The sequence below is a fragment of the Microtus pennsylvanicus genome, chromosome 19 (genome assembly GCF_037038515.1).
Source record: "Microtus pennsylvanicus isolate mMicPen1 chromosome 19, mMicPen1.hap1, whole genome shotgun sequence".
Lineage (NCBI taxonomy): Eukaryota > Metazoa > Chordata > Mammalia > Rodentia > Cricetidae > Microtus > Microtus pennsylvanicus.
In genome coordinates this window covers 36,355,441-36,380,815 of record NC_134597.1, presented here as the reverse complement: position 1 = coordinate 36,380,815, position 25,375 = coordinate 36,355,441, and the positions used below count along the sequence as shown (strand labels likewise).

Here is a 25,375-nt window from a genome sequence, read left to right as displayed (position 1 = left end):
ATGGGATTCTGGTAAGCCTGCCAAGAAGATGGACCATTGGAGGAGCTGCTGGCTTCGAGTCTTCAAGTTAACCTGCTTTGGCTGGAGTTTGGGTGACCTGGGTTGAATCATACATGGAGGAAGAAACACTCTAAAGCTCCAAGGTAGGGAGGTGTTGTGAAAGGCATTTAGAGAGTTTATAAGAAATAGTGGAGGGTTCAAGGATGGGTAAAGTATACTAGATAATTTGGGCTACCTCATTTAAGGCAGTACCTTCTATGGCAGGAACCACAAATGGAGGCCATTGCTTGGAAGGTTTCATTTATGTCCTTTGAGACTATCTCTTCCTAGGAAGATAGGAGCCCCTACAACGTGGTTTCCCTTATGAGATACACGATGCCATTTCATTTTATTTACATTTTTTCTGATATTGGGAATTGAAGAAATAATAATTATAGTTGAAGCCATACTGAACTTTATAACCCAGTGAGCTAATTACAGGATGATCCTGATCTTCTGGAGTTAAAGCTTAAACCCAAGGGAAATCCTCACATCTTTACCAACTTCTCAGGTCATGGTCCTCTCTGTCACGAGTATGTATCCATGATGAGAAAAAACACTGTTGTTTTATTACTTTTTAATTGTTTTTATTGAGCTATGTATCTTTCTCCTCTCTTTTCTTTGCCTTCCCTCTCCTCTCCTGCCCTCTTCCATGATCCCAATGGCTCGAATTTACTCAGAAGATAGTGTCTTTTTCTACTTCACATGTAGATTAGATCCATGTATATTTCTCTTAGGGTCCTCTTTGTTGTCTGTGTTCTCTGGGATTGTGAATTGTAAGCTGGTTTTTCTTTGCTTTTTGTCTAAAAGCCACTTATGAGTGAGTACATATGATATTTGTCTTTCTGGTCTGAGTCACCTCACTCAATATGTTTTCTAGATATATCCATTTGCACACAAATTTCAAGATATCATTATTTTTTCCACTGTGTAGTACTTCATTGTGTAAATATACCATATCTTCTTTATCCATTTTTTGGTCAAGGGGCATTTAGGTTGTTTCCAGGTTCTGATTATGACAAACAATGCTGCTATGAACATAGTTGAACATATGTCCTTGTTGTATGATTGAACATCCTTTGGGTATATGCCTAAAAGTGGTGTTTCTGGGTCTTGAGGTAGGTTGTTTCTTAAGTTTCTGAGAAATCACCACACTGATTTCAGAAGTGGCTGTACCAGTTTACACTCTCACTAGCAGTGGATGAGTGTTCCCTTTACCCCACATCCTCTCCAGCATTAGCTGTCAGCAGTGTTTTTGATCTTGTCCATTCTTACAGGTGTAAGATGGAGTTGTTTTTATTTACATTTCTCTGATGGCTAAGAATGTTGAGCATTTTCTTAAGTGTCTTGCAGTCATTTTAAATGTATCTATTGCGAGTTCTCTGTTTAGGTCTGTACCTCATTTTTTATTGGATTATTTATTCTTTTGATAACCAATTTCTTGAGTTCTTTGTATATTTTGGAGATCAGCCTTCTGTCCATTGTGGGGTTGTTAAAGATCTTTTCCCATTCTGTAGGCTGCCATTTTGTCTTGTTGACCATGTCCTTTGCTATACAGAAGCTTCTTAGTTTCAGGAGGTCCCATTTATTAATCGTTTCTCACAGTGTCTGTGCTATTGAGGTTATATTTAGGAAGTAGCCTCCTGTGCCAATGCATTCAAGTAAGTGTTCTTCCTACTTTCTCTTCTATGAGGTTCAGTATGGCTGGTTTTATGTTGAGGTCTTGGTCCATTTGAACTTTAGTTTTGTGCATGGTGATAGATATGGACGTTTTTTCATTCTTCTACATGTTGATATCCAGTTATTATCCATTTGTTAAATATGCTTTCTTTTTTCATTTTATATTTTTCCTTCATATGCACAGGGGTATGGATTGATATCTGGGTCTTTGATTCGGTTTCATTAGTCCTCCTGTCTGGTTTTATGCTAGTACCAGGCTGTTTTTAGTACTGTATCTCTGTAGTAGAGTTTGAAATCAGGGATTGTGATGCCTCCAGAAGTTCTTTTATTGTACAGGATTGTTTTGGCTGTCCTGGGTTTTTTGCTTTTTCATAGAAAGGTTAGTATTGTTGAAGAACAATAATATTGTTGAGGTCTGTGAAGAATTTTGCTGGGAATCTGATGAGCATTGCATTGAATGTGTAGGTTGCTTTTGGTAAAACTGCAATTTTTACTTTGTTAATTCTACCTACCCAAGAACATGGGAGGTCTTTCCATTTTCTGTTGTCTTCTTCAATTTCTTTCTTCAGATATTTAAAGTTCTTTTCATACAGGTCTTTCACTTGTTTCGTTAGAGTTACTCCAAGATATTTTATGTTATTTGTGGCTGTTGTGAAGGGTGACATTTATCTGATTTCTTTCTCAGCCCATTTATCACCTTTATAAAGAATGGTTACTGATTTTTTTGAGTTAGTCTTGTATCATGTTACATTACTGGAGCTGTCTATGAGTTGTAGAAGTTCCTTGATAGGATTTTTGGAGTCACTTCTGTAAACTATCATATCATTAGCAAATAATGAGATTTGACTTTTCTTTTCTGACTTGTATCCCCTTAATCTCCTTTTGTTGTCTTATTGCTCTAACTAGAACCTCAAGTACTATATTGAATAGATATGGAGAGAATGGAAAACATTGTCTTGTTCCTGATTTTAGTGGGATCACATTAAGTTTTCTCCATTTTGCTTGATGTTTTTTGCTGGCTTGCTGTATATTACCTTTATTATGTTTTTGTATATTCCTTGTATCCCTACTCTCTTCAAGACCTTTATCATGAAGGGATGTTAAATTTTGTTGAAAGCTTTTACAGCATCTAATAAGATGGGGAAAACTGCTTTTTTTTAAAAAAGGAAAACCAAACAATAATTTCTTATATGAAAAGCCACTGTGTGTAGAGGATACTCTACAAACATTTTATTTTCTCTTTTTTATCCAGGAAATATTCAAGTAATGTAAATGCATCTCTTGTGATAACCCGAGAAATCTTCATTATATAAACAACCCAGTTATAAAGAGTCATTCTAGAGCCAGGCATTGGTGGCAACATGTTTAATCCAAGCACTTGGGAGGCAGAGGCAGGCAGATCTTTGCCAGCTCTAGATCAACATGATCTACAGAGCAAGCTCCAGAACAACCAAGCTCTACAGAGAAACCCTGTCTTGAAAACACAAAAACAGAATCAAGCAAGCAAGCAAGCAAGCAAGCAAACAAAAAGTCATTCCAGTGAAAAAGACTGAATATTCGAGTCAGGTCAAGGTAAACATTCAATTTCATAATGACAAAAAAGGGACGTTTGGGAAACATAACACCAAAATCACACCTTTTCTACTGTACAAGCCAGGAAAGTATCTGCTTCAACAAGCTGTCACTGTGAAACATAAACACATGAAAAATATAAACACATGGAATTAGAATGTCAAGGAAACAAAGTTTAACTGAAACAAATGTTCATAAATATTCATATTATTTTTAATCACATAGAAGTCAGAAAATTGCCTTTATGAAGTAGCCTGAAAATCTGTGTGAACTAGGTCTTATAGAAAACATTACAATATGATAAATTTATATTTATATATATTTGAGGATATAAACCTGAAATATTAGAGGATAGCAATTAAGTTTTACATTTACAAATACAACAAAAACCAAAACTTAAAAAGTATCCTGAAGGATATAGCACCAATAGCTATCACTGTCACTCAGATTGTCTATATTCTCTTTAAAGTAAACTGAGATAGCATTTATCCTGTGTTGGCTTTCTCCGGGAGATGTAACCAAACATTCATTTGCCCAGACAGAGCACAGATGACAGACCAACAAAACAGACCCACCCAAGCCTAGCTTATTGGACCAGTGAATTTTAGAGGGTTTCTTAAAATAGTGTAGATGACTAAAGGGAGCCTCACCTCTGAAGAGCCTGCCTCGACAGTGGGTGAAAGCTGTATTTCTGAAATTGCTTACTTGACTTGCAGGCTGTGTAGCTGGACAATAAGTCTCAATCTGTAGCAGTGGTTGCTACTGTGCAACTCTGGAGAAGGGTGTTATGTATCTTCTAAATTTCAGGACCATCTTGAGACTTGTGAGTTGTTTTCTTCCTGAGTTTAGTCAATTTACTTTACACTCAAGTCAAGAGGGCATCCATTCCAGGAGGAAATAATTCAATTTGAAGGAAGTAGCTACAAAATTTCTGGATAAGTATTTACTATTTTAAGGAATAAGAATGCTGCATAAGTTTAGAAATGGAGAAAGCTAACAGCACAGTCAGTATTAATTGAAATAAAAATATTGATGTCCTAACACTATTTGGTGTTATTGGTCATGGTCATTCATAATTCTTTTGTTTAAAGCACCTCCAGAACTAGCTGAAAGTAATACATAGAGATCCTAACTAAAGCAGGAGGGTGTGACCAGTACTCAAAGAAAACCATCATCAGAGAAATTTGCAAAGGAGCTTTTCCTAGAGTGGGAAGAACAACTAAGATGTGGGAAGATGTATTTTCAGGGCAGCATGACAGAAGTGTCCTGGGTGGGGAGTGCTGGTGCAGTCTGAACTGTGTGTCCTGACTGATTTCACTTTCAAATGTCACATGTTTATTTGGAATGCATAGCTCCTGGGAATAAAAGTGGCAGCGCTTATGATAGGGTTTATTTTTCTCAGCTGCTGATGTTAAAGCGCTCCTCAGCTGCTGGTGTTAAAGTCCTCCTCTTTACAATGTGCCTGGCACTAACTATCAACACAAGGCTCCATCACCCAGCCCTTTTACATTTAATGTGGGTCATGTTTTCCTAAAGGAGATATAATCCAAATAACTTTGAGCAACTCCTGACGCTGTAGTGTATATGAAATTGGATTCCTGAATTATACCCAATCAATCAGAAACAGAGGTCATAACTGGAGCTTTTCATTGCCAGCTGAAGTGGTGCAGTCTTGAGAGAAATAGCCATTAACTCATGAGATCTGACACTATCTAATATGAGCTACTTGGAGTTCAGCTGGAGTGTCACCAGAAAAGGGATTGCTTGGTTTCTGGGGAAAGTTCTCATGTATCCAGTATCAATGGTGGAATGTTGGGTGTGTAAGCACAAGAATGGGAGGATAACCATGCTTTTCTCTATTCTTTGATACAGCCTAAATATCCAAATGAAAAACACATACATTAAAAATAACTTCTAATATTTTACCCTCATGGTGCCATTGAGAAAGACTAGAGACAAGAGTATGATATGGCAAAGTAAAGCAATGATTTCAAGGACTAGAGATGTGGTTCTGGGTGTTAACTGCTTCCTATAGAAGTATGAATGCTTGAGTTCACATCCTTAGTTCCTCTCTCCCCAAAATCAGACATGAAAGCACAGACCAGTAATACCAGTGCTGCAGAGAGAGAGACAAGTGGATCCTGGGAGCTGGCTGGCTAGCCAGTCAGATAGCAAGCATCAGACTCAGTAAAAAGATCCTGTATCAAAAACTGAGGGAGATATCAGTAGAAGATACCCACAGTCTATCTCTGCTCCCCACACGAATGCACACACACAAACATATACACATGTGTATACATGACTCATGCATATATATGTGTATTCAAGAGTATATACAAGCAGACATGAGAATACAGGTGCATATATACATTAAATGATTTCATAGACAACTCATTGAAAACCCATCTAAAATATTTGGGTACTGAATGCTGGTCTCTAGTTTTTAAAGAATTTGCAGAACCAGCTAGGTACCAAATATGTCCTGCAAAACTTCTCACAGAAGAGGAGATGATCTTGAAGGGCAGTGACCAGAATCTGAACTAATAGAAGCTGAAGAACTGATGGAAAGATTCCAGGGAAATCTTTAATAGAAAAGTCTGCAACAGATATAGATCACATTCATCATTGGACAGTTATAGAGAATATTGTACTACCCAGTTTAAGGTAATTTTCACTTTACAGCTTTTTTTCAAGGAGACAATGCTCACATTTACCCCTTTGCTAGCTATCATTGATCCAGTTGAATCTTCAATCTATAAAGAAAGCTTCAGTGACTTCAGAGTCTATGGTCTTTAAAAATATATTCTCCCCTTCTTCCTCTTGTAGTTCTTCTTTTTTTAATAAATGCTGCTCCTTCACTCAGAAAACAAGTTAAGACATTAATATAAGTCAATAGTTTAACATATAAGTTTGTGGTCTCACAAAGCACAGTAACTACATATCTTAGAGTGTTTCTTGAACTAGGCAAGTGCAGTTGCAAAATGGACTAGTGTGTGAGGGGTTTTCTCTGGGTATAGCTTGTTTTGCTTCTAAATGTTGTGCAGTTTGTGAAGATATCTAATTACCTTCAAGGTTTGATGGCATGTAACTTTTGGGGCCTAGAAAATGAGTTATAATATAATAACATAATAATAATACCACAATCATAATTATTATGTAATAGCATTATATAATTCCACATCAATTCAATTGGAAAATAGTCATGTTTGATAAAACCTTGTGTCAATAAGACAACTCATTTATATATTTCTTGAACCTGTAGAAGGAGGATGTGTTCTATTCATCAGGTACAGAAAAAAGACAATGTGGATGTTTCTGTATTTAGTTAACAACTGGAGGTTACTATTGCAGGGAACTACTGCAGCTTGTGGTTCAAACATCACACCAACTGGGAATGAGTTTCTTTACCCAGTGCTCTCCTGAGAGCACCCTTGACCTCAGCATTCCTCAGACTGTAGATCAGGGGGTTCAGCATGGGGTTGAAAAAACTGTAAAACAGGAAAAGAATCTTCTGCTGCTCTTCGGGGTGCTGGGACTTGGGGGCCATGTACGTGACAATGGCGCTGCCAAAGAAGAGCCCTACCACACAGAGGTGGGAGGAGCAGGTAGAGAAGGCCTTTCTGTGGCCCTCCCCTGACTGCATCTTCAAAACAGACACCAGGATGCCTGTGTAGGAGATCAGCACCAAGCATAAGGGTCCTACTAAGATGAACACAGAAGCTGCAAAGATGACAACTTTGTTAAGTGTTGTATCAGCACAGGCCAGCTTGAGAACAGACAGGATTTCACAGAAGAAGTGATTGATTTCGTGAGGTCCACAGAAGGGCAGCCTCAGGATGAGGCTCATATGAACCATACCAAGGAGGGAGCCGCATGCCCAGGATGTAATAACCAGAGCAGCACAGTCCCTCCAGTCCATGATGGAAGAATATCGGAGTGGGTGACAGATGGCCACATACCGATCATACGACATCACCACGAGGAGGAGACATTCTGTGTGTGCAAAGGCCAAAAAGAGAAAGGTCTGTGTCATGCATCCAGCAAAGGAAATAGGTTTGAATGGATCTAGCAGGTTCACTAGCATCTGGGGCACGGTGTTGCAGGCATAGGCCATGTCAACAATGGCCAGATGGGAGAGGAAGAAGTACATGGGGCTGTGGAGTCTAGAGTCTCGACAGATTATTCCAAGGATGACCCCATTCCCCACCAGGGTAATGGCATAGAATAGGGAAAAAGATGCAAAAAGAATTCGGTGAATCTTTGGGCCCAGGCAGAATCCAAGCAGGACAAACTCTGTGACCATTGTCTGATTTTCCTCCATTTCACTCTGACAGAGAGATGCAGAGAACTGAGAACTGTTTCAAATATAGGTGTCAAGCTTTTGACATTCTACTACGACTCGGTCATTCACAGATATTTTGGACACAACTATTGTTTATTTGTCTTAGACTTGGAATAATATTAAGAACCTCCACTAGGAACTTAATTAATTAAAATTAATAAGTAAATGCTTACAAAAATTAAACTATCTTTAAGCAAAATAACTAGTCTGACATTCAATTTTTAGAAGAAAAATGTGTCACCAATGATTATTTATTTAGAACCCCTGATCATGAGGCAGCCAAGAACTCGATAATCCACACATATAAAATAAGCATGAAACACTGATCATTTCTGCCTTTATATTAACAAATCTGTAGGGGAATTGCTGATTTTCAAAAAGAGCTCTCAAAATGAGAACAGCCTTAGAAAGGAATTCTAATTGCTTTGGTAGAAGTTATGATTGCTACTATAAATATTTATATACTAACTAGCTAGAGATTGCTTTCATAGGTCTACCAAAAGGAAATTATGAAACGGCAACTTTTCATTATTAATATTATTTTTGATCTACAAGTGTAATTCTGGGTATTTACTTACTGAGTTCAATTTAAAGTTTAGATACTTGAATACAATCTGGAGTGTTGTGAGCTAGTGAAAAGGAAAGGGTTTGTAGAAACAGTATCTAATAATTATTTATGGTAGCATATATATTTATCTAGATATATAAATAAAATGTATGCAACTATATCTGTACAAAATGTCTGTTATTGTCTTAAAAAATAGGAAGAAACTAACATTTGTTAATTTGACAACTGGTTCACCAAGCCATTGTCAGAATCATTAATTTACCACAGAAATCTTTCCATTGCAATCCATAGACAATAAGGAATTTTGTGTTTTATCAGCTGTATTTACAAGCCCAACAACACATAAGCTCGCCAGGGTTTGGAAGCTGGGCACGGCAGGCATCTACATGCAAACACTCACAGAAAAAATTTCTTATACACTATCTGATCAGATCATTCCTTCTATGTTTCTTTTCATAAAAGAGCCTAAAATTAAAATTGGATAGGACTCTCATTTCATTATTAATTAAATCATTTTTATTCACAATGCATAGTTGAAATTCATAAAAATAATTTTCTATTCAAACTTAAAAACAGTAGCTGACTTCATCAAGAACACTCATATTCTTTAGCTAGCATGGTGGCATATACTTTTAATTCCAGCACTCGGGAAGCATAGGCAGGCAATCTCGAGTTCAAGGTCAGCCTGGTCTACAGAGTTCTAAAAATAAAAGCATGCACAAATTCTTTACAAGTAGGCAGTGAAAAATGCTTATAAATTGAAAAGTCCCTTTATCTGACATTTGACAATTACCTCCATTGTCAAATTAGTTATAAAATATTCTATACATTATTTGCATGCTAAATTGAGGAACTTGGCTTTTTTTAAAATCATAATTTCCCTAAGAAGTCTTGATGAAATTCAATATAGTTTGGCGTGCTAACATTTATCAGAGCTGTTATGAGCTCAAAATAACCTAAGGTTTAGTTACCTTTCCATAAACAGCATGAGAAATAATAACACCAAGTTTGTCACAGGGTGACATTAGGAATGTTACCTGAAGAAGTTAGCATGAGAGAAGGATTGCCTTCTGAGAGAGAGAAAGAGAGAGAGAGAGAGAGAGAGGAGAGGAGAGAGAGAGAGAGAGAGAGAGAGAGAGAGAGAGAGAGAGAGAGAGAGAGGGAGAGAGAGAGAGAGAGAGAGAGAGAGAGAGAGAGAGAGAGAGAGAGAGAGAGAGAGAGAGAGAGAGAGAGAGAGAGAGAGAGAGAGAGAATACTGCAAAAATATACTCACAACTGATGAGAATAACAACCCACCCAGAGGTGGAAATAAGACAGCTTAAGGAAAGGTGAGACTGGAGTTTAGGGACTTCTCAAAGGCCACTGTTGCTGGATGCAATCTCCCAGAAGCAGGGCAGAAGTAGTTGGCCAAATCGGTGAGCCAAAATGTGGTCAGTTTCATGACATATGAGTTTGGAGAATGTTTAAGAAAATGATGGGGGAGATGGATATGGAGAATAAACATCAGGCCTGAAGGCAGCGTTTAGCAGCATATGTAAAATGACTTCCGGAAGGGGAACTGAGGGACCAGGTAACACAAGGATGCTAGCTACTTGGTGGATGGATGTCGCAGGATGCAGAGACGGGTTTGGTGATTGATTATCAATAGCTTTACCCATAATGATCTCTGATTAGGTCTTCTTGCTGTAATTTCGTGTTCTTCAACCATCAGGTAATAACTCCTTCTCGTGAACAAATATTTCTACAGGAAAGCAAAATATTATTAGAAAAAAAATGTGCTTTGAATTTTAAATGACCTGTTTTTAAATACTATAGCTTGTTCCTTGACTTTGCATTTTGGCATAACAAGATGTTGACCCCCAAAGAACACTTCTAAAGCTGGGTCTAAAGTGTATCGATCAGATCCTGACTAATAAAATCCTATTTAAGCAAGCTTTGAAATAAAATATGCTTTCCTTTCAAACAACAGAAAATATCTCTGATTTATTTGAGGAAAGAAATGGTCATATTTAACTGATATGAAAATAATCTAAATAATATTTTTCTTTATTTCTTTTAAATGCATGATAGACTGATTTCAAGACAGGGTAGAAAGAATATTTTTTTGTGGTTGCTAAAGTACCTAATTTTTTGTTTAATAAAATCTATTACATTTTATGTATTTATTTAGTGTGCATAGGGGTCATGTGCATGTCACTGCTTGCATGTGGCTGTCAAAAAACATCTGCAGGTATTTGTCCTCTTTCTCCATCCTGTGGGTCTCAGGGATGAAACCCAGATGGCCAGGCTGGCGGCGGACTCCTTTGCCAGCTGAGCTATCTCACTGATCCCTAGCTGTTGTTAGAACACACAAAATTTGGAAGCTAAAGAAAAGACAAATTGAAAAGGTCAGATGTGTGATGGTCTTCTTCAGTCCAGAAGCTCCTCTGCATCCAATTTGAGAAAGCCGTTGAGTGGTGAACTCTGACATTCCATACACATTTGTTAGATGTGAAGTTAATGAAGAAGAAGCAAGTACTGCATGATAGGATTGGTCCACTGAAAAGTGATGTCTGCTAGACTTGTACTTAGCTCAGGCCCATCTTCTAACAGAAAGTGAGTCCTAGAATTTTGAAACTCTTCATTCCTGTGATCTGTATTAAAGGAAGACCTTTAAAATTAGATAAGGGCAGCAGAAGGATTCACAGAGTGTTCGACACTTGAATCAGGAACACACTTCTCTTTTATCTTTTTCTTTTGATAGCTGTATAAAAATGGATAGAAGCCAAACAGATTCATTTTCTTGCAATTTGCAGGGATTCAACCCTGTGGGACTGTTAGAAGTCACCATGGGTTGAGGAGCTCAGGGGCCCCTGCTCCTCTCTGCTGGGCTATTTGCTAATGGTAGATTTAGGGAGAGGGGAAGTCATTGCCTTCAGCTGTGCATCCACTGGTGAGCTCACCAGGCTCCCATGGTCAGTTACAATCCAGTGCTCACAGAGTGATCCTGGATGAGCTGAAATGGTCACAAAACAAACTCAGAGTCGGGAATCAGGGATAAGGACTGATAGAGAGGAGGAAGAAGCTCAATGGAGATGAGCAGGGGATGGCAGAGGGTGGGAGGGGAGAGCAATCAGAATGTATTAGAGATAGTTATAATTTTGCCAAAAACAAGTTTACTTAATAAAACAATTAAATCTCTAAGTTTGAATGAACAGTCAGTCTTTTTCTTACAGCGCTAGGCATTGGGTAAAGCAGAATTCATGAATCAGTCCCACATTGTTAGTCAATTGTTCAGCTCAAATGTTGACTTATTTTTGTAAATAATAAGGAAGAACTGGAAAATATTGCATTTCTTGCTTTCATAATTATAAACATAGACTTTGACAAATTATCTTAAGGAGTGAGAATTGATGCAGCAAATGCTTTCTCTAGGGATAGAGACTATCCTGGATGAGCAAGAACTAGAAAGTCACTCTCGTGTGATTATGAGATAATTTGTTGAAGGCTGGTAATAACTGATCATCTGTGGAGTACTTCCATGTACCATGTATTATGGGAGTACAATGTGTAACTGGATGATAGGTCTGAGACAGGGAAGATTGCATTGTGAAAGTGTGCTTTAGGAGGAAGGGGAGAGGGAAAGAAAAAAAGGACACTTTAGATATGTTTATTGGATCTAAAATTCTTCTGAAAAGAAGACTTAGGTGTAGTCGGCCAGCTCATCCTTCTCTCACTGGCTGTGTTACCTCAGACACACAGTATGTTTTCCATTTTTTTTCTATCTCTATCCCAAAGACTCAGCCTCATTGCTACAGAAAATCTACTTATTTGCAGAGTATTTTCTAAGTGTCTATATAGTTGAATATGGAAGGTCAGTATAAAACATACATACACTTAGCAATCATTGTGCTTTATATTTCATTGCAGTAAATATATCATCATAAACACAGTGCGTGTTTTGACAGTGCTGACAAGAATTAGATGCAACATTTAAAAACAACCAAATATATTAACTTCACTGGAGCAGAGCATCATTTAATAAACTATTGTACTATAATTTCTATTAAGTAGGAAAATTATTCCATGTATTTCATTTAAACCCATAAAGCGGAGATTCCTAACTGTTTATACAGAATGTGAATGATGAGAATGTATGCACACATTGTATACACACACATACCCACACATCATACAGTGACTTTGTTTCTCTGCTGGATACAGAGGAATGGCAATGAGAGTGACAGCTGAATAACATCTAGATGCTACACCTTGTCTTGTAGGAATTAAAGACAGAATAAATCCAGGTAACCTTGACAGCTTCCACATAAGGACCCGAGAGTCTCAGAAGCTGAAGCAGTGGTAGACTGGCATAGGTCCTGTCTCCTTTGAGCTTCTGTGTATGTGCCGAATCCTCACGGTTGCCCCTTTCTGTAATATGACAGAATCCTCAGGGAAGTTGGCTTTATTCTCTGAGGGCTCAGCCTAGTTGACAGCTCTTGAGGGCTCAGAGGAGGCACAGGGTCATGGGGCTTCATGCTCAACCACATTTGCTGGGAAGCAGATATGAACAATTGTGTTTTGATCTCTCTTCTCATCCCTAGCAGGGCACAAAATTAGGAAATATTCAGCACACCCGCGAGGCTCTAACTCTCATTACAGTTCTCAGACACTTGGCATTTTCAGTCCTCAAGGTTCCCAGAATCACACTGTCCCCAATCTGTGGATGTGTCTGGTAAACCTGCCAAGTGGCAGGACCAGTTGCTGAGCTTCTTCTCAGTGGAGCCTGGGTCCCCTGGGATGTAGTAAAATTTGGAAGACAAGAGCGAAGATACATTTCAAGGTGAGAAGGTGCTGTGGGAGCTGGTAAGGAAGACATTAGTAGTCCAAGAAGGAACCAAGGTATCCCAGTGGGGTCTTTGGGAACCTGCCTTTGGGATTTTCTTTTAGGGCACAAGCCTCCCAAAGAGATAACTGTCTGTGAATTAATTGTAAAGATCTGAGTTCAGTCCCTCAAAAGAGGAAGGAAAAGACCCCCTCAATGATACATCCTCTGGAAAAGTACCTATAAAAGTTCTTAAAATACTCTCTAAGACACTGTCATAGCCTTCATAAAATATTTCATTATTTTTACTGAATATAGAGCTGTCAGAGTGTTATTTTAAAGGATTTCATGTCAATCAATCACTGAATTTACAAACTGGCTCCATATAGCGTGTTCTTGCGGGGCGATTCGTCGTGACTGTCTGCCTTTGAGTGCACGTCAGTCCGGGTTCCAGTTCTGTTCCTCCTGCGACGGCAAGCACGGGGTGACACATTCGAGCCTCTGGTTACAGGGAAACCTTGGTGCTTTCCAGGCCATTCATAAATAATACAACCTCTTTCTGTTATGTTTCAGGGCATCTGCAAACTGCGGCCATCAAGCAATTAACAAAATGATTCACTTGGGGAAACAGTTATTTGAGGACGCGGTCCAACGTCCAACGATATTTGGTCACTGCAAAGTAATGCTAAGGTACAAAAGTAAAATATCTAAAGAGGATGAGAAACTAAATGTACATGTATATTTCAAGAAATTTAAGCTAAGAAAGGGAATCACTCGAAAAATAAGTTTTTTTATATCATAGTAGGTGGACACAGTTTTCAACTGTGGATTTTGACATTTTTCAGATTTCTGTAAGAAAATCAGTTATATTTTAAAACTCTGAAGCCAAACTATATTTTTATTTCATTCCAAATATAACTTTTCATCTCTCTCTGTCTCTGCTCTTTCTTCTTATCTTACACATTCTCTCTCTTTCTCTGTCTCTCTCTCTTTTTTAGAAGCTAGAGATTGAACCTAGGACTTACCACGCTAAGTAAGCACCACTTTATTGAGTCACATCCCCAGCCCCTCTCCACACAGTTAGATTCATTATACACACTCACACATGGTTTCATGCCAAGTTTGGAAGATTGTGAGATTGAATAAGCTTATTCCCCAAGGTTTATAATGGCGTGCTGGACCAAGAAGCAAGAGATGCTTGGAGGAGTCATTGTCTCCAAAGGATCATTTTGAACAATAGAAGTCATAGACCCTCACTTTCCATAACCAAATAGAGTCTGATATTCACTGACGTGGGTTACTGTCCTCAAACCGACATACTTGGTAGAGACTTCCTTGCAGGATAAAGAAAAAAATGTATTTGTCCTAGAAGAAATTTTCAGAATGTGTCCTCAAATGGTCAATCAAGTTCCAGATGACTTAAGTGTCTGAAAATATGGCACAACAACAATTAATATTGGCAAAAGCCAAAGCTTTAAAAAGTGCAATAGAATTCTTTTTCAAACAAAAGAAAATTTATAGCTTTCACTATACTAATAAAGATGCGTTACCGAGAAATATACCATGGAGTCAAGCACAATCTTCTTCCATCACAGAAGGCATTTTGAAAGTCCACTGGAAGGCTTATGGTTTGAACAGAGAGTATTTGGGGGAGATAGAACACCGCATCACGGCTAGCTGGCTCTCTGAGAAGTACTCATTTGGAACTGTGGCTTTGAAATCTTGGCTCTGGTGGGGACTAACTGCAATACAATCTGTTCATGTCAGCATTTGAAATTACAGATTTCTAGAATTCCTCCCTCAGCTGATGAGTCAGTCATCCAATGGAGGGCACGAGACAGCAAAGCTCAATAAAGGGAATGCGTATGTTCTGGATGGCTAGGACCCTCTTGAGAGGATGAATTCTCCTGTCAGCTGTTAAACACGATGCTGCAAACTTGTCACAAAACTCTCTGCATCCTCAGAACTCTCTTCAAAGTATTCTTCACATCAGAGTTCCTGAGACTGTATATCAGGGGATTGAGCATGGGGTTAAAAAGGCTGTGAAACAGTAGGAGGTATTTCTTCTGTTCCATCCGGTTTCCCTGTCTGGGTCCAACATACATGGCAATGGCTGTGCCATAAAATAATCCAACCACACAGAGGTGGGAGGAACAAGTGGAAAAGGCTTTCCTTTGACCCTCCCCGGACTGGATTTTCAGGATAGCACTAACAATACAGGCATAAGAGACCACAATTGAGGAGAATGGCCCCACAAGCACAGACACTGCCCCAGCCAGGACCATGGTCTCATTGAGGTATGTGTCTGCACAGGCAAGTTTGAGAATAGCTGTGATTTCACAGAAAAAGTGATTCACTTTCTGAGACACACAGAAGGGTAAAGGCAGAAGTAACACCAGATGAACCAAGGATAGGAGAATCCCAATGATCCAAGAAGTCACAGCCATAGTACTACAGACCTTCCAACTCATGATGGCAGTGTATCTGAGGGGGTGGCAGATGGCCACATACCGATCATAGGACATCACCACTAGGAGGAGGCATTCTGTGATAGCAAATGTCAAAAAGAGAAAGGTCTGTGTCATGCATCCAGCGAAGGAGATGGGCTTGGCTGGATCTAGAAGATTCACCAGCATCTGGGGCACTGTGTTGCAGGCATAGGCAATGTCAACGACAGCCAGGTGGGACAGGAAGAAGTACATGGGAGTATGGAGTCTGGACTCCAGGCAGATAAGCCCCACGATGGTCCCATTCCCCAGCAGGGTGAAGGCATAGAATAGGGAAAAGAGAGTAAAGAGGATCATCTGCAACCTTGGGTTGAGTGGAAATCCCAGGAGGACGAACTCTGTGATCAAGGTCATGTTGTTTCCCATATCCCTATGACAGAGGAATCTGAGTTAATGATTGGTTCAAGAGTAGAATTTAAGTATAGATTTGTGCTAGATTCATATATACCCTTTGTATGTTAGCAAAGTAAGTATAGCTAAAATTCATTTTTGTTTTAAGTATATATTTAAGATTTTTTTATGTTACATACACAAATCTATTTCCCTTAACATTTAAGGTATCTTTAACTATTACTACTGTGCATGTGTACACAGTGTGTTTGTGTGACTGCCCTTGGTAATATGTACACGTGGAGAACATTGTAGAGTTTTGTCTCTCCTCATACCCTGCTGTGACTTTAAGAGCACTGAGACATCTTGTTGACTTGATAATTGTATCATATTTTGATGGATCAAAAATTTGATAATAAATATACCCATTTTAATACAAGTCGAAATTTGATTCTACAGGTTACATTGTAGTTTTCAAATAAATTCTACTTGTCTTGGCTAACATTAGAGTTACTTCCTAATTATTTCTAATTATAAACAATGAACCATAAATGATGGTCCAACATTTCAAAACTGTATTGCATTCAGTATTGAAAGGGCTCAGTAGGGTGTAGCAAGTCTAAATATAAAAAAAAATCATTACTCATCATCCTTTCCACAGACATTTTCCCCTTTACAGTAAATGCCTCACAATTTTTTTATAAGCATAAAGACTTAGATTCAGTCAAGAATCTTTTTGCCATTTAGTTCTTTACACTAACACTTAGATAAACAATTTTTGTGACTGACCAGATTTGAATTGTGCTGTTTGTCAGGCATGACAGCAGGATTAGTAGCGTTGTCTTTGGGCTCAGTGTTGACAGATGCTCTCAACACAGTTTTAGGTGCCATCTCTGCAGGTGGCTTGCAGTGGCTCACTTTCTGTGGGAAATGTTGCAGAGAAGGTTGCTGTTGCTATTGATCGACTGACTCACATCACCTCCCTAAGTCTATAATTCTATAGCGAAAATGTAAATACAAACATAATTCCCCCTGCTGTATAATTTTATCCTCTTGTTTTTATGTGAATTCCACTTATGTGGGTGAACAGGAATGAGTAATAATCCTTTATTTAAAAAATCATGAAATTCTACATCTAAGATTGAACGATCTCATTATCAAAATATTAATTTTATGTTAGATCTCATTATACTATCAGAGAAATAAGTTTCATGTTGAGGCAGGAGAAAATAAACCATATGCAGGTGTTTATTCATTTCCCGTAATTTGTACAACTTTATTCTTAGTGTAGAGGTGTTTGTAATTAAACTATTACCTCCTCATTGCTCCGACTCTGTATGGCATACAAGTAAGGTTGTGCACAATAAATATATATTTGTATACTTATTTGGCAGGTTTCTATACATGATAATTTAAGCCCATTTTTAAAAAGTTTAAGTTTAATTTGTTCATAATATTTTTTCAGGAATTTATTTGCATAAATATGTCTCTATTTCATAAAAAACAATCTGCTTGCCAAAACTAACCTCTAGTACATTGATTAAAGTTATGCTTCAACATATTAATGTATAATAAACCAATAAACAATTGTACATCTTACTCAGTTTATCTTATTGTTGTAACTATCCGACAGGCAGAATTTGAACACTAAGAAAGTAGAACTGTAATTTAGTGACAGTGTAAGCAAACAGACAATGGAAATAACAGTATGTTTCATCAGAACTTACCAAAAAAAAAATAAGGAAGACTGGGTGTCTAGAGAAAGCTGTTGTACAAGGACTCTGGTAAACCTTCATTCAGAAAATGTAAACATTTCTGCAATTCTGTGATGCTGTTGGAAGGCTTGGGGATGGTCTCAGAACTGACAGAGAAAAAGTTGGCTTTTCAAGTTGCCTTTTCGATGAGAAGGCTTTATCGGTTTGTCACTTCCATGGGTCACCCTTTCAATTGTCACGAGAGCCTTGTGTAGTGCATGGAAAATAGGTCTGTTTGCACCATCATGGTTCCTATAGGGACAGGAAGAATCCACCCACTGTGATTCTATCCCACAGAGGTTTGAGTCTTTCTCCATTTCTGTGCCTGAGGAAGCCATACACATAATGAGATCTTCAGATGTTAAGGAAGAAGAGTTAGTACTTTCAGAAGCAGTAGTACATGCTGACACAGAGTCACACATGGAGACATAGCTACATCAATATACAGATAGTTGTAGCTTTATGAATTTTCATTTTGTTTCAGTCTTCAAACAAACAAGAGATATAGTGGCAGATGAATATATTGTTTCTGGTTATTAACTATGGATAAAATCTTAAAATTAATTTCTTTAGCCATACATTCTTTAGTTTGATTTTCCAGCTACTCAAAAGACAGTAAAAAATGAACTTGAATGACAAGGTCTAAATTATCTGATATTTTCTAGAAACCCAGACCTTTCAACCCTAAGCATGGGCCTGGAGATGGGAGTCATCTTAGGGATGTAGAAGCTCTGGGACTTGTTGATTCATGTGTTATTGGACACCAGGTTGGTCTCCTAACCTAGCTACTGCTGGGAACAGTACTGCAATAAACATTGGTGTGTGATTATTTCTATGATATGTTGACTTTGAGACTTTGGGTAAATATGTAGGAATAGTATAGCTGGGTCATACTGTAGATGTACTTATTGATTAACAAATTAAAAACATGATTTATTAGTGCATATGCCTCTCCCCACTTATTTGGAAAACAATAAAATACAGTTAGAAAGTTTTTAGGTCAAGATTCTATTCCCTCTACCTATTTCTTTTCTTTTCTTTTTTTTCTTTTTCTTTCTTTCTTTTTTTTTTTTTGAGACAGGGTTTCTCTGTGGTGTTTTTGGAGCCTGTCCTGGGACTAGCTCTTGTAGACCAGGCTGGTCTCGAACTCCCCTCTACCTATTTCTTAAATACTCCTCTTAAAACTAATATTTCCTATTTAATCTTTTACAACTTCAGATATGTATACCTTGATGATATCCACCCTCTGTTCTCTTCCCCAGGTCCCTTCTGTACCCTTCATCACATCTCCCTTCCACCTTCATGGCTTAATTTATTTTTTACCCTCTTAGTGCAGTGTTGTTCATGTGTGCATGGGCCTGTGACCATCATGGGGCATGAGCAGAAAATGACTCATATCCTCAGCAGTTATCAAGTGTCAAAATCTCCTCAGTCAAAGGTGGGACCTTGGGATCTCCTTACCTCTTCATGCTGAATTTTTAAAATTTATTTATTCACATAATATATTTTATGGATATACTTTGTATGGTAAGCATATCCTCCACTGCCCTGTTCCTTCTTCCACTTGCCTCCAGTTTTTTACCCCTCTTCCATTTGTCTTCGTTTTTTTTTTTAGATTCTGCCACTTTAATGTGAAAAGTGATGTAAACATTAACTTTTGTGAATATTCGTTCAGTCTCTTACAATTACATCAGTCTTTTTCAACAAAGGCAAATCACAAAATGTTTATATGTCAGAGAATAAGTAGTTTTGATTCTTAGGTAATCACATTTTTAAAAATTTTTTTTTATTGATAAAAGAAGAATAAAGAAAAAAACCAAATTTCCACCTCCTCCCAGCCTCCCATTTCCCTCCCCCTCCTCCCACTCTTCTCCCCTCCTCCCACCCCTCTCCCCTTCCCCCCACTCCTCTCCCCCTCCCTCTCCAGTCCAAAGAGCAGTCAGGGTTCCCTGCCCTGTGGTAAGTCCTAGGTCCTCCCCCCTCCGTCCATATCTAGGAAGGTGAACATCCAAACTGGCTAGGCTCCCACCAAGCCAGCAGATTGCGTAGGATCAAAACTGTGTGCCATTGTCCTTGGCGTCTCATCAGCCCTCATTGTTCGTCATGTTCAGAGAGTCCAGTTTTATCCCATGCTTTTTTGGTAACAGTCCAGCTGGCCTTGGTGAGGTCCCAGTAGATCAGCTCCACTGTCTCAGTGGGTGGGTGCACCCCTCGTGGTCCTGACTTCTTTGCTCATGTTCTCCCTCCTTCTGCTCCTCATTGGGACCTTGGGAGCTCAGTCCATTGCTCCAGTGTGGGTCTCTGTCTCTATCTCCATCCATCGCCAGATGAAGGTTCTAGGATGATATGCAAGATATTCATCAGTATTGCGCTAGGATAGGGTAGTTTCAGGTTCCCTATCCTCAGCTGCCCAAGGAACTGACTGGGGACCTCAGCTTGGGCACCTGGCAACAGACAAAGGTCTGATCTCCAAAATATATAGAGAACTCAAGAAACTAGACTTTAAAATGCTAATTAACCCAATTAAAAAATGGGGCACTGAACTGAACAGAGAATTCTCAACAGAAGAAGTTCAAATGGCCAAAAGATACTTAAGGTCGTGCTCAACTTCCTTAGCAATCAGGGAAATGCAAATCAAAACAACTTTGAGATATCATCTTACACCTGTCAGAATGGCTAAAGTCAAAAACACCAAGGATAGCCTTTGCTGGAGAGGCTGTGGAGGAAGGGGTACCCTCATCCATTGCTGGTGGGAATGCAATCTTGTGCAACCACTGTGGAAGTCAGTGTTTCATTTTCTCAGGAAATTCGGGATCAACCTACCCCTGGACCCAGCAATACCACTCTTGGGAATTTACCCAAGAGATGCTCTATCACATGTCAAAAGCATTTGTTCAACTATGTTCATAGCAGTATTATTTGTAATAGCCAGAACCTGGAAACAACCTAGATGCCCTTCAATGGAAGAATGGATGAAGAAAGTATGGAATATATACACACTAGAGTACTACTCAGCGGTAAAAAACAATGACTTCTCGAATTTTGCATGCAAATGGATGGAAATAGAAAACACTATCCTGAGTGAGGTATCCCAGACCCAAAAAGAAGAACATGGGATGTACTCACTCATAATTGGTTTCTAGCCATAAATAGGGGTCACGGAGTCTACAATTGGCGAACCTAAAGAAGCTAAGTAAGAAGGTGAACACAAGGAAAAACATGTAGTTATCCTCTTGGATAAGGGAAGTAGACAAAATTGCCGGGGAGAAAAGTGGGATCTTGGGGGTGGGGTGGGATGGGGGTAAGGGGAGATGGGGAGAGAAAAGGTAGAAGGGAAGGAGGGGGGACTTGGGGAAACAGGAGGATCGGGATAAAGGAAGGTTGGATAGGGGAGCACGGAACCACAATTCTTAGTTAAGGGACCCACTTTAGGGTGGGCAGGAGAATTGTCTTCTTTTTTCCTTCATTTATTTTCCCTTTATTCAGTTATAATGCCATTTTATAGATGTATTTATGATTTAACATGACTAAAGAAAATCTAAAAACCACAAACAAGAGAAAACATATGATATTTGTCTTTCTGTGACTGGCCAAACTCACTTAATATGATTATCTCAAGTTGCACATTTTTCCTTATAAATGGCATTAATTTTATTCTTCTTTAAGTTTGAAACAAATCCCCTCGTTTATATATGCACTCTTTTCTTATTACTCAAGACTTAAGTTAGTTCTATCACTTAGCTACCAGGAATAGGCATACAATAAACAACGATGTGATACTGTCTCTGATAGGCTGGAGTCTTCCACGAACACACTTATGGTGACCTTTGAAAAAAATCCATAGTAGCTGGGCTAGTTTACATCTCCCTAACTCATCAGCAAATTGTGCTAGGTTTTCTTTTCAGGTGACCCAGAATCTGACTACTTCTACTAGTCTCCATTATTGCTACTCTTGTCTCTGCTGTCTTCTTTTGCCACCTGTGTTTTTACAAGACCATCTTCTGTTTCACTCAGTGAGGGATCTGGAGTTAAATTATGGGAGCTATTGTTACTCCTCTGCTCACATCCCTTTCATGATTTTTTGATGCTGTCATAGGTTTATAAAATCATGCTGGGGTTTTAAAGTGCCTTGATCCTGTAAAAGGTAACAAAGCTTTTCTGTGTTCAGGTATGCGACAACCATGTCGCGTCTAGTGGACAGCGTTTTACAGCATCGCTCGCCCCCCCCCCCCACCATTCTTCAGCTCTTACGTTTTTTCTGCCTCTCTTCTAGATATTCGCTGAGAAGGGTTGACACAAATGAGTGCCGAGCAATAGATGGAACATTTATATTGCTAAATTTTGAGAAACTTCCACACTGATTGCTTGTTTTTGAGAAACTTTCACAGTAACCAGACTGGTTTATGTTTCTATCAGTGGAGTTCATGGATTCTCTGTGTCTATTTCTTTGGCAGCATTTCTTGCCCCCCCCCTTTTTTTTTGGTTTTTCGAGACAGGGTTTCTTTGTAGCTTTGGTTCCTGTCCTGGAGCTCTTGTAGACCAGGCTGGCCTAGAACTCACAGAGATCCGCCTGTCTCTGCCTCCCGAGTGCTGGGATTAAAGGCGTGCGCCACCACCGCCTGGCACCAGGGATATTTTTAATGACCGACATTCTAAGTGGAGTAGGGTGGCATCTTGATATAGTTTGGTTTTCATGTTATAACTTAATTGTCTTTTTCCTATGTGATTAATAAAAGAAATAAAGGATGATACACTTGAATTTGTTCCTTTTAAGTTGAGGGGGAAGCATCTGGCTATTAACAGTTCATTGTTATTGTAGCTATGGTGTTGCCATGAATCCCTTTCTGATTAAAAGGGTTGTCTTGTGTTTCTAGATTGCTGAATGTGTTTTTCTCATGAAAAAGTGTGAGACTTGTTTGTCAATTGCTTTAAATAAATGTAAGGAGAGATTATATTTTCCTTTATTTATTTGACATGATATAGTACATTGATTGAGTTTTGTATATTCTTACTACTGTACTTCTGAAATAAATCTCCTTTGGTCATAGTATTTGTGCTGCTAGTTTACAAGTTCTTGTTTTGGGATTGATTGAGACAATACACTTATATACGGAAGGAGAATGGTCTGTAGTTTGTATTTCCTGTGATATCTTTTATATCAATGACACTGAACTCATAGAAGAACTTAGGAAATGTTCTCTTTGTTACTATTCCTAAAAATCTTTATGAAGAAATAATGTTAATTCTTTCTTTTAAACTCTGACGCAGTTTACTAAGATAGCAATATGGTCCATAACTGTCTTTGGTAAGCCTTAAATTTACTAAATTTTTATATACTATGAATCTGCTTAGATCATTTTAATGAGATGGTAGATTCAGTATTTATAGAAACAAATCCTAATTATAATATAGTTGCTCACAGAAATCTCCCACAGTTCTTAAATATCTGCTAAGCTGGTGATGATGTTCCTTTACAGTGCTAATTTAGTTATCTGACTATTTTCCCCTTGTGCATGTGTGTAAGCTTCTGTGTGAGTGCACATAGTGGCTGTAGAGGTGGACATCAGTTGTTCTGTTTTATCATTCTCTGCTTAATTCTCTTGACGGGGTCCCTTACTGAAACGGGAGCTATGCTGTCAGCCATCAGACTTTAGCAAACTGCCTGTGGCTGAGCCCTACAGCTCTGGGGTGCAGGAGTGTGTGCAGCCACACCCAGTTTCTTACATTTGTGGTGAGAGTTCAAACCCTGGTTCTCAGGATTGCGCATCAAATGCTCTTAGAGGCAGGACTATCTCCTATCTCTCCACCACTCTCCTCTGCCGAAGTTTAATAATTTTGTCAAATTTTTAATAGAAAAAATATATTAATAACCATTAATTTCATTTATTTTTCTCTGTTTTTAATATATATATATATATATATCTTCTAATCTATAATTTCTTCTGCTTGCTCTGGTATTTAATTAGCTTTCCTTTAAAATACATGATTGGTGATAAAATGTAAATATTGATAAGAACATGAGTGAGAAATAGTGTTCCATTTGGGAAATGTTCTCAAAATTGGAATTTAATCCACAACTTAGGTTCATTGGAATTCAATACAGAAATTGGGTTCATAGAGTTAATAATGAATGTATCATTTCTTTTGTCATTTTATCCCACTTCCAGAGCTGGAATTTGAACAATTATAGTTTTTAAAATCAAACGTTTAGCCATGTGTGGTGGCACTCACCTTTAATCCTAGCATTTGGGAGGCAAAAGCAGGTGAACCTTTGAAGTTGGAGTCCAGTCTGGTCGACATAGTGACTTCCAGGACAGCCAGAGCCACAAGGTAATACTCTATCTCACAAATAAAAAAAATAAATAGATAGAGAGAGATAGATAGATGATAGATAGATAGATAGATAGATAGATAGATAGATAGATAGATAGATAGATAGATAAGCAAATAATCAAACAGAATCAGATTTCTATTGGGAAACGTCCCTGAATTTTGCTTCAGCTAGCCACATGTTTCTGGAGCACAGCCTTACCAACTCACATTCTATATGCATCTCACACAAATCTCTTCTGCAGTGCTCTGTGGAAGGCTTCTTTCACCTGGGCATTCCTCAGGCTGTAGATGAGGGGATTCAGCATTGGGTTAAAGAGACTGTGGAACAGGGACATAATTTTCTCTTGCTCCTCTCGTTGCTCAGAGTCAGGGACCATATACACCAACATGGCTATCCCAAAGAAGAGCCCTACCACGCAAAGGTGGGAGGAACAGGTAGAGAAGGCCTTTCTGCGGCTCTCCTTCGACTGCATTTTTAGGATTGTCCTAAGGATGTGTGTGTAAGAGACAAGCATTGAGCAAAGAGGCCCAACTAAGACAAAAACACATGCAGCAAGGATAACAAGTTGGTTGATAAAGGTGTCAGCACAAGCCAGCTTGAGAACAGCCAGGATTTCACAGAAGAGGTGGTTCACCTCCCGGGGCCCACAGAAGGGCAGCCTTAGTAGGAGAATTGTATGAGCCACAGAGAGGATAAATCCACATGACCAGGAAGTGGCAGCCAGGGCTACACAAGCTTTCCAACTCATGATGATAGTGTAGCGTAGTGGGTGGCAGATGGCTACAAACCGATCATAGGACATTGCTGCCAATATCAAGCACTCTGAGGCAGCTAAGGCCAAATACAAGAATGTCTGTGTGATGCATGGAACAAAGGAGATGGTTTTATTCTGGGTCACAAGGTTGACTAACATCTTGGGGACATTGTTGGAAGCATAGGAGATGTCAAGGATGGCCAGATGTGAAAGGAAGAAGTACATTGGGGTGTGCAGGCTAGGGTTCAGGTAGATGAGCACCAAGATTATGCCATTTGCCAGTAGGCTGAATATGTAGAGCAGGAAGAAGATCCAGAAGAAGAATGTCTCCATCTTTGGGCTGAGCTGGAGTCCCACTAGGATGAAGTCAGTGACCCATGTCTGGTTGCCTCCCATTCCTTTATGACAGTCAGGGTATCAGTGACATGAGGTGGTAAGGCCAGAGCTGGACAATCAATGAAAGCTGGATTTATTTATCTCAGAAAATGAGCAGGACACAGTTCAGTGTTTCCTCTTATTTCACTTCCTAACAGCTGTCTGTGTCTCTGAACCTTTACTATGAAGTAAATTCAAACAATAAAATGTATATCCAGAATTGTGCAAAGAGCCCTTTGTTCCTTCACTTAGATTCAGTGTGCATTGATGTCTTTCTTATCTTATACTCTTTGTCTCTGTACACTTAATGTTTTGA

At 38.8% G+C, this 25,375-nt stretch overlaps 3 protein-coding genes across 3 annotated transcripts; all 3 read right to left on the bottom strand.

Moving 5' to 3' along the window:
- Positions 1–6,670: 6,670 nt before the first annotated feature.
- On the bottom strand, positions 6,671–7,612 carry LOC142838173 (olfactory receptor 2A1/2A42-like). Its single transcript, XM_075953522.1, has one exon. The coding sequence runs from the start codon at positions 7,610–7,612 to the stop codon at positions 6,671–6,673; it is 942 nt and encodes a 313-aa protein (XP_075809637.1).
- A 7,333-nt stretch (positions 7,613–14,945) lies between these two features.
- Positions 14,946–15,878, bottom strand: Or2a7 (olfactory receptor family 2 subfamily A member 7). The gene has a single exon (XM_075953524.1). The coding sequence runs from the start codon at positions 15,876–15,878 to the stop codon at positions 14,946–14,948; it is 933 nt and encodes a 310-aa protein (XP_075809639.1).
- An 8,272-nt stretch (positions 15,879–24,150) lies between these two features.
- On the bottom strand, positions 24,151–25,080 carry LOC142838177 (olfactory receptor 2A2-like). The gene has a single exon (XM_075953526.1). It carries the CDS (start codon positions 25,078–25,080, stop codon positions 24,151–24,153), a length of 930 nt encoding a protein of 309 aa, XP_075809641.1.
- Between the last annotated feature and the right edge of the window lie 295 nt (positions 25,081–25,375).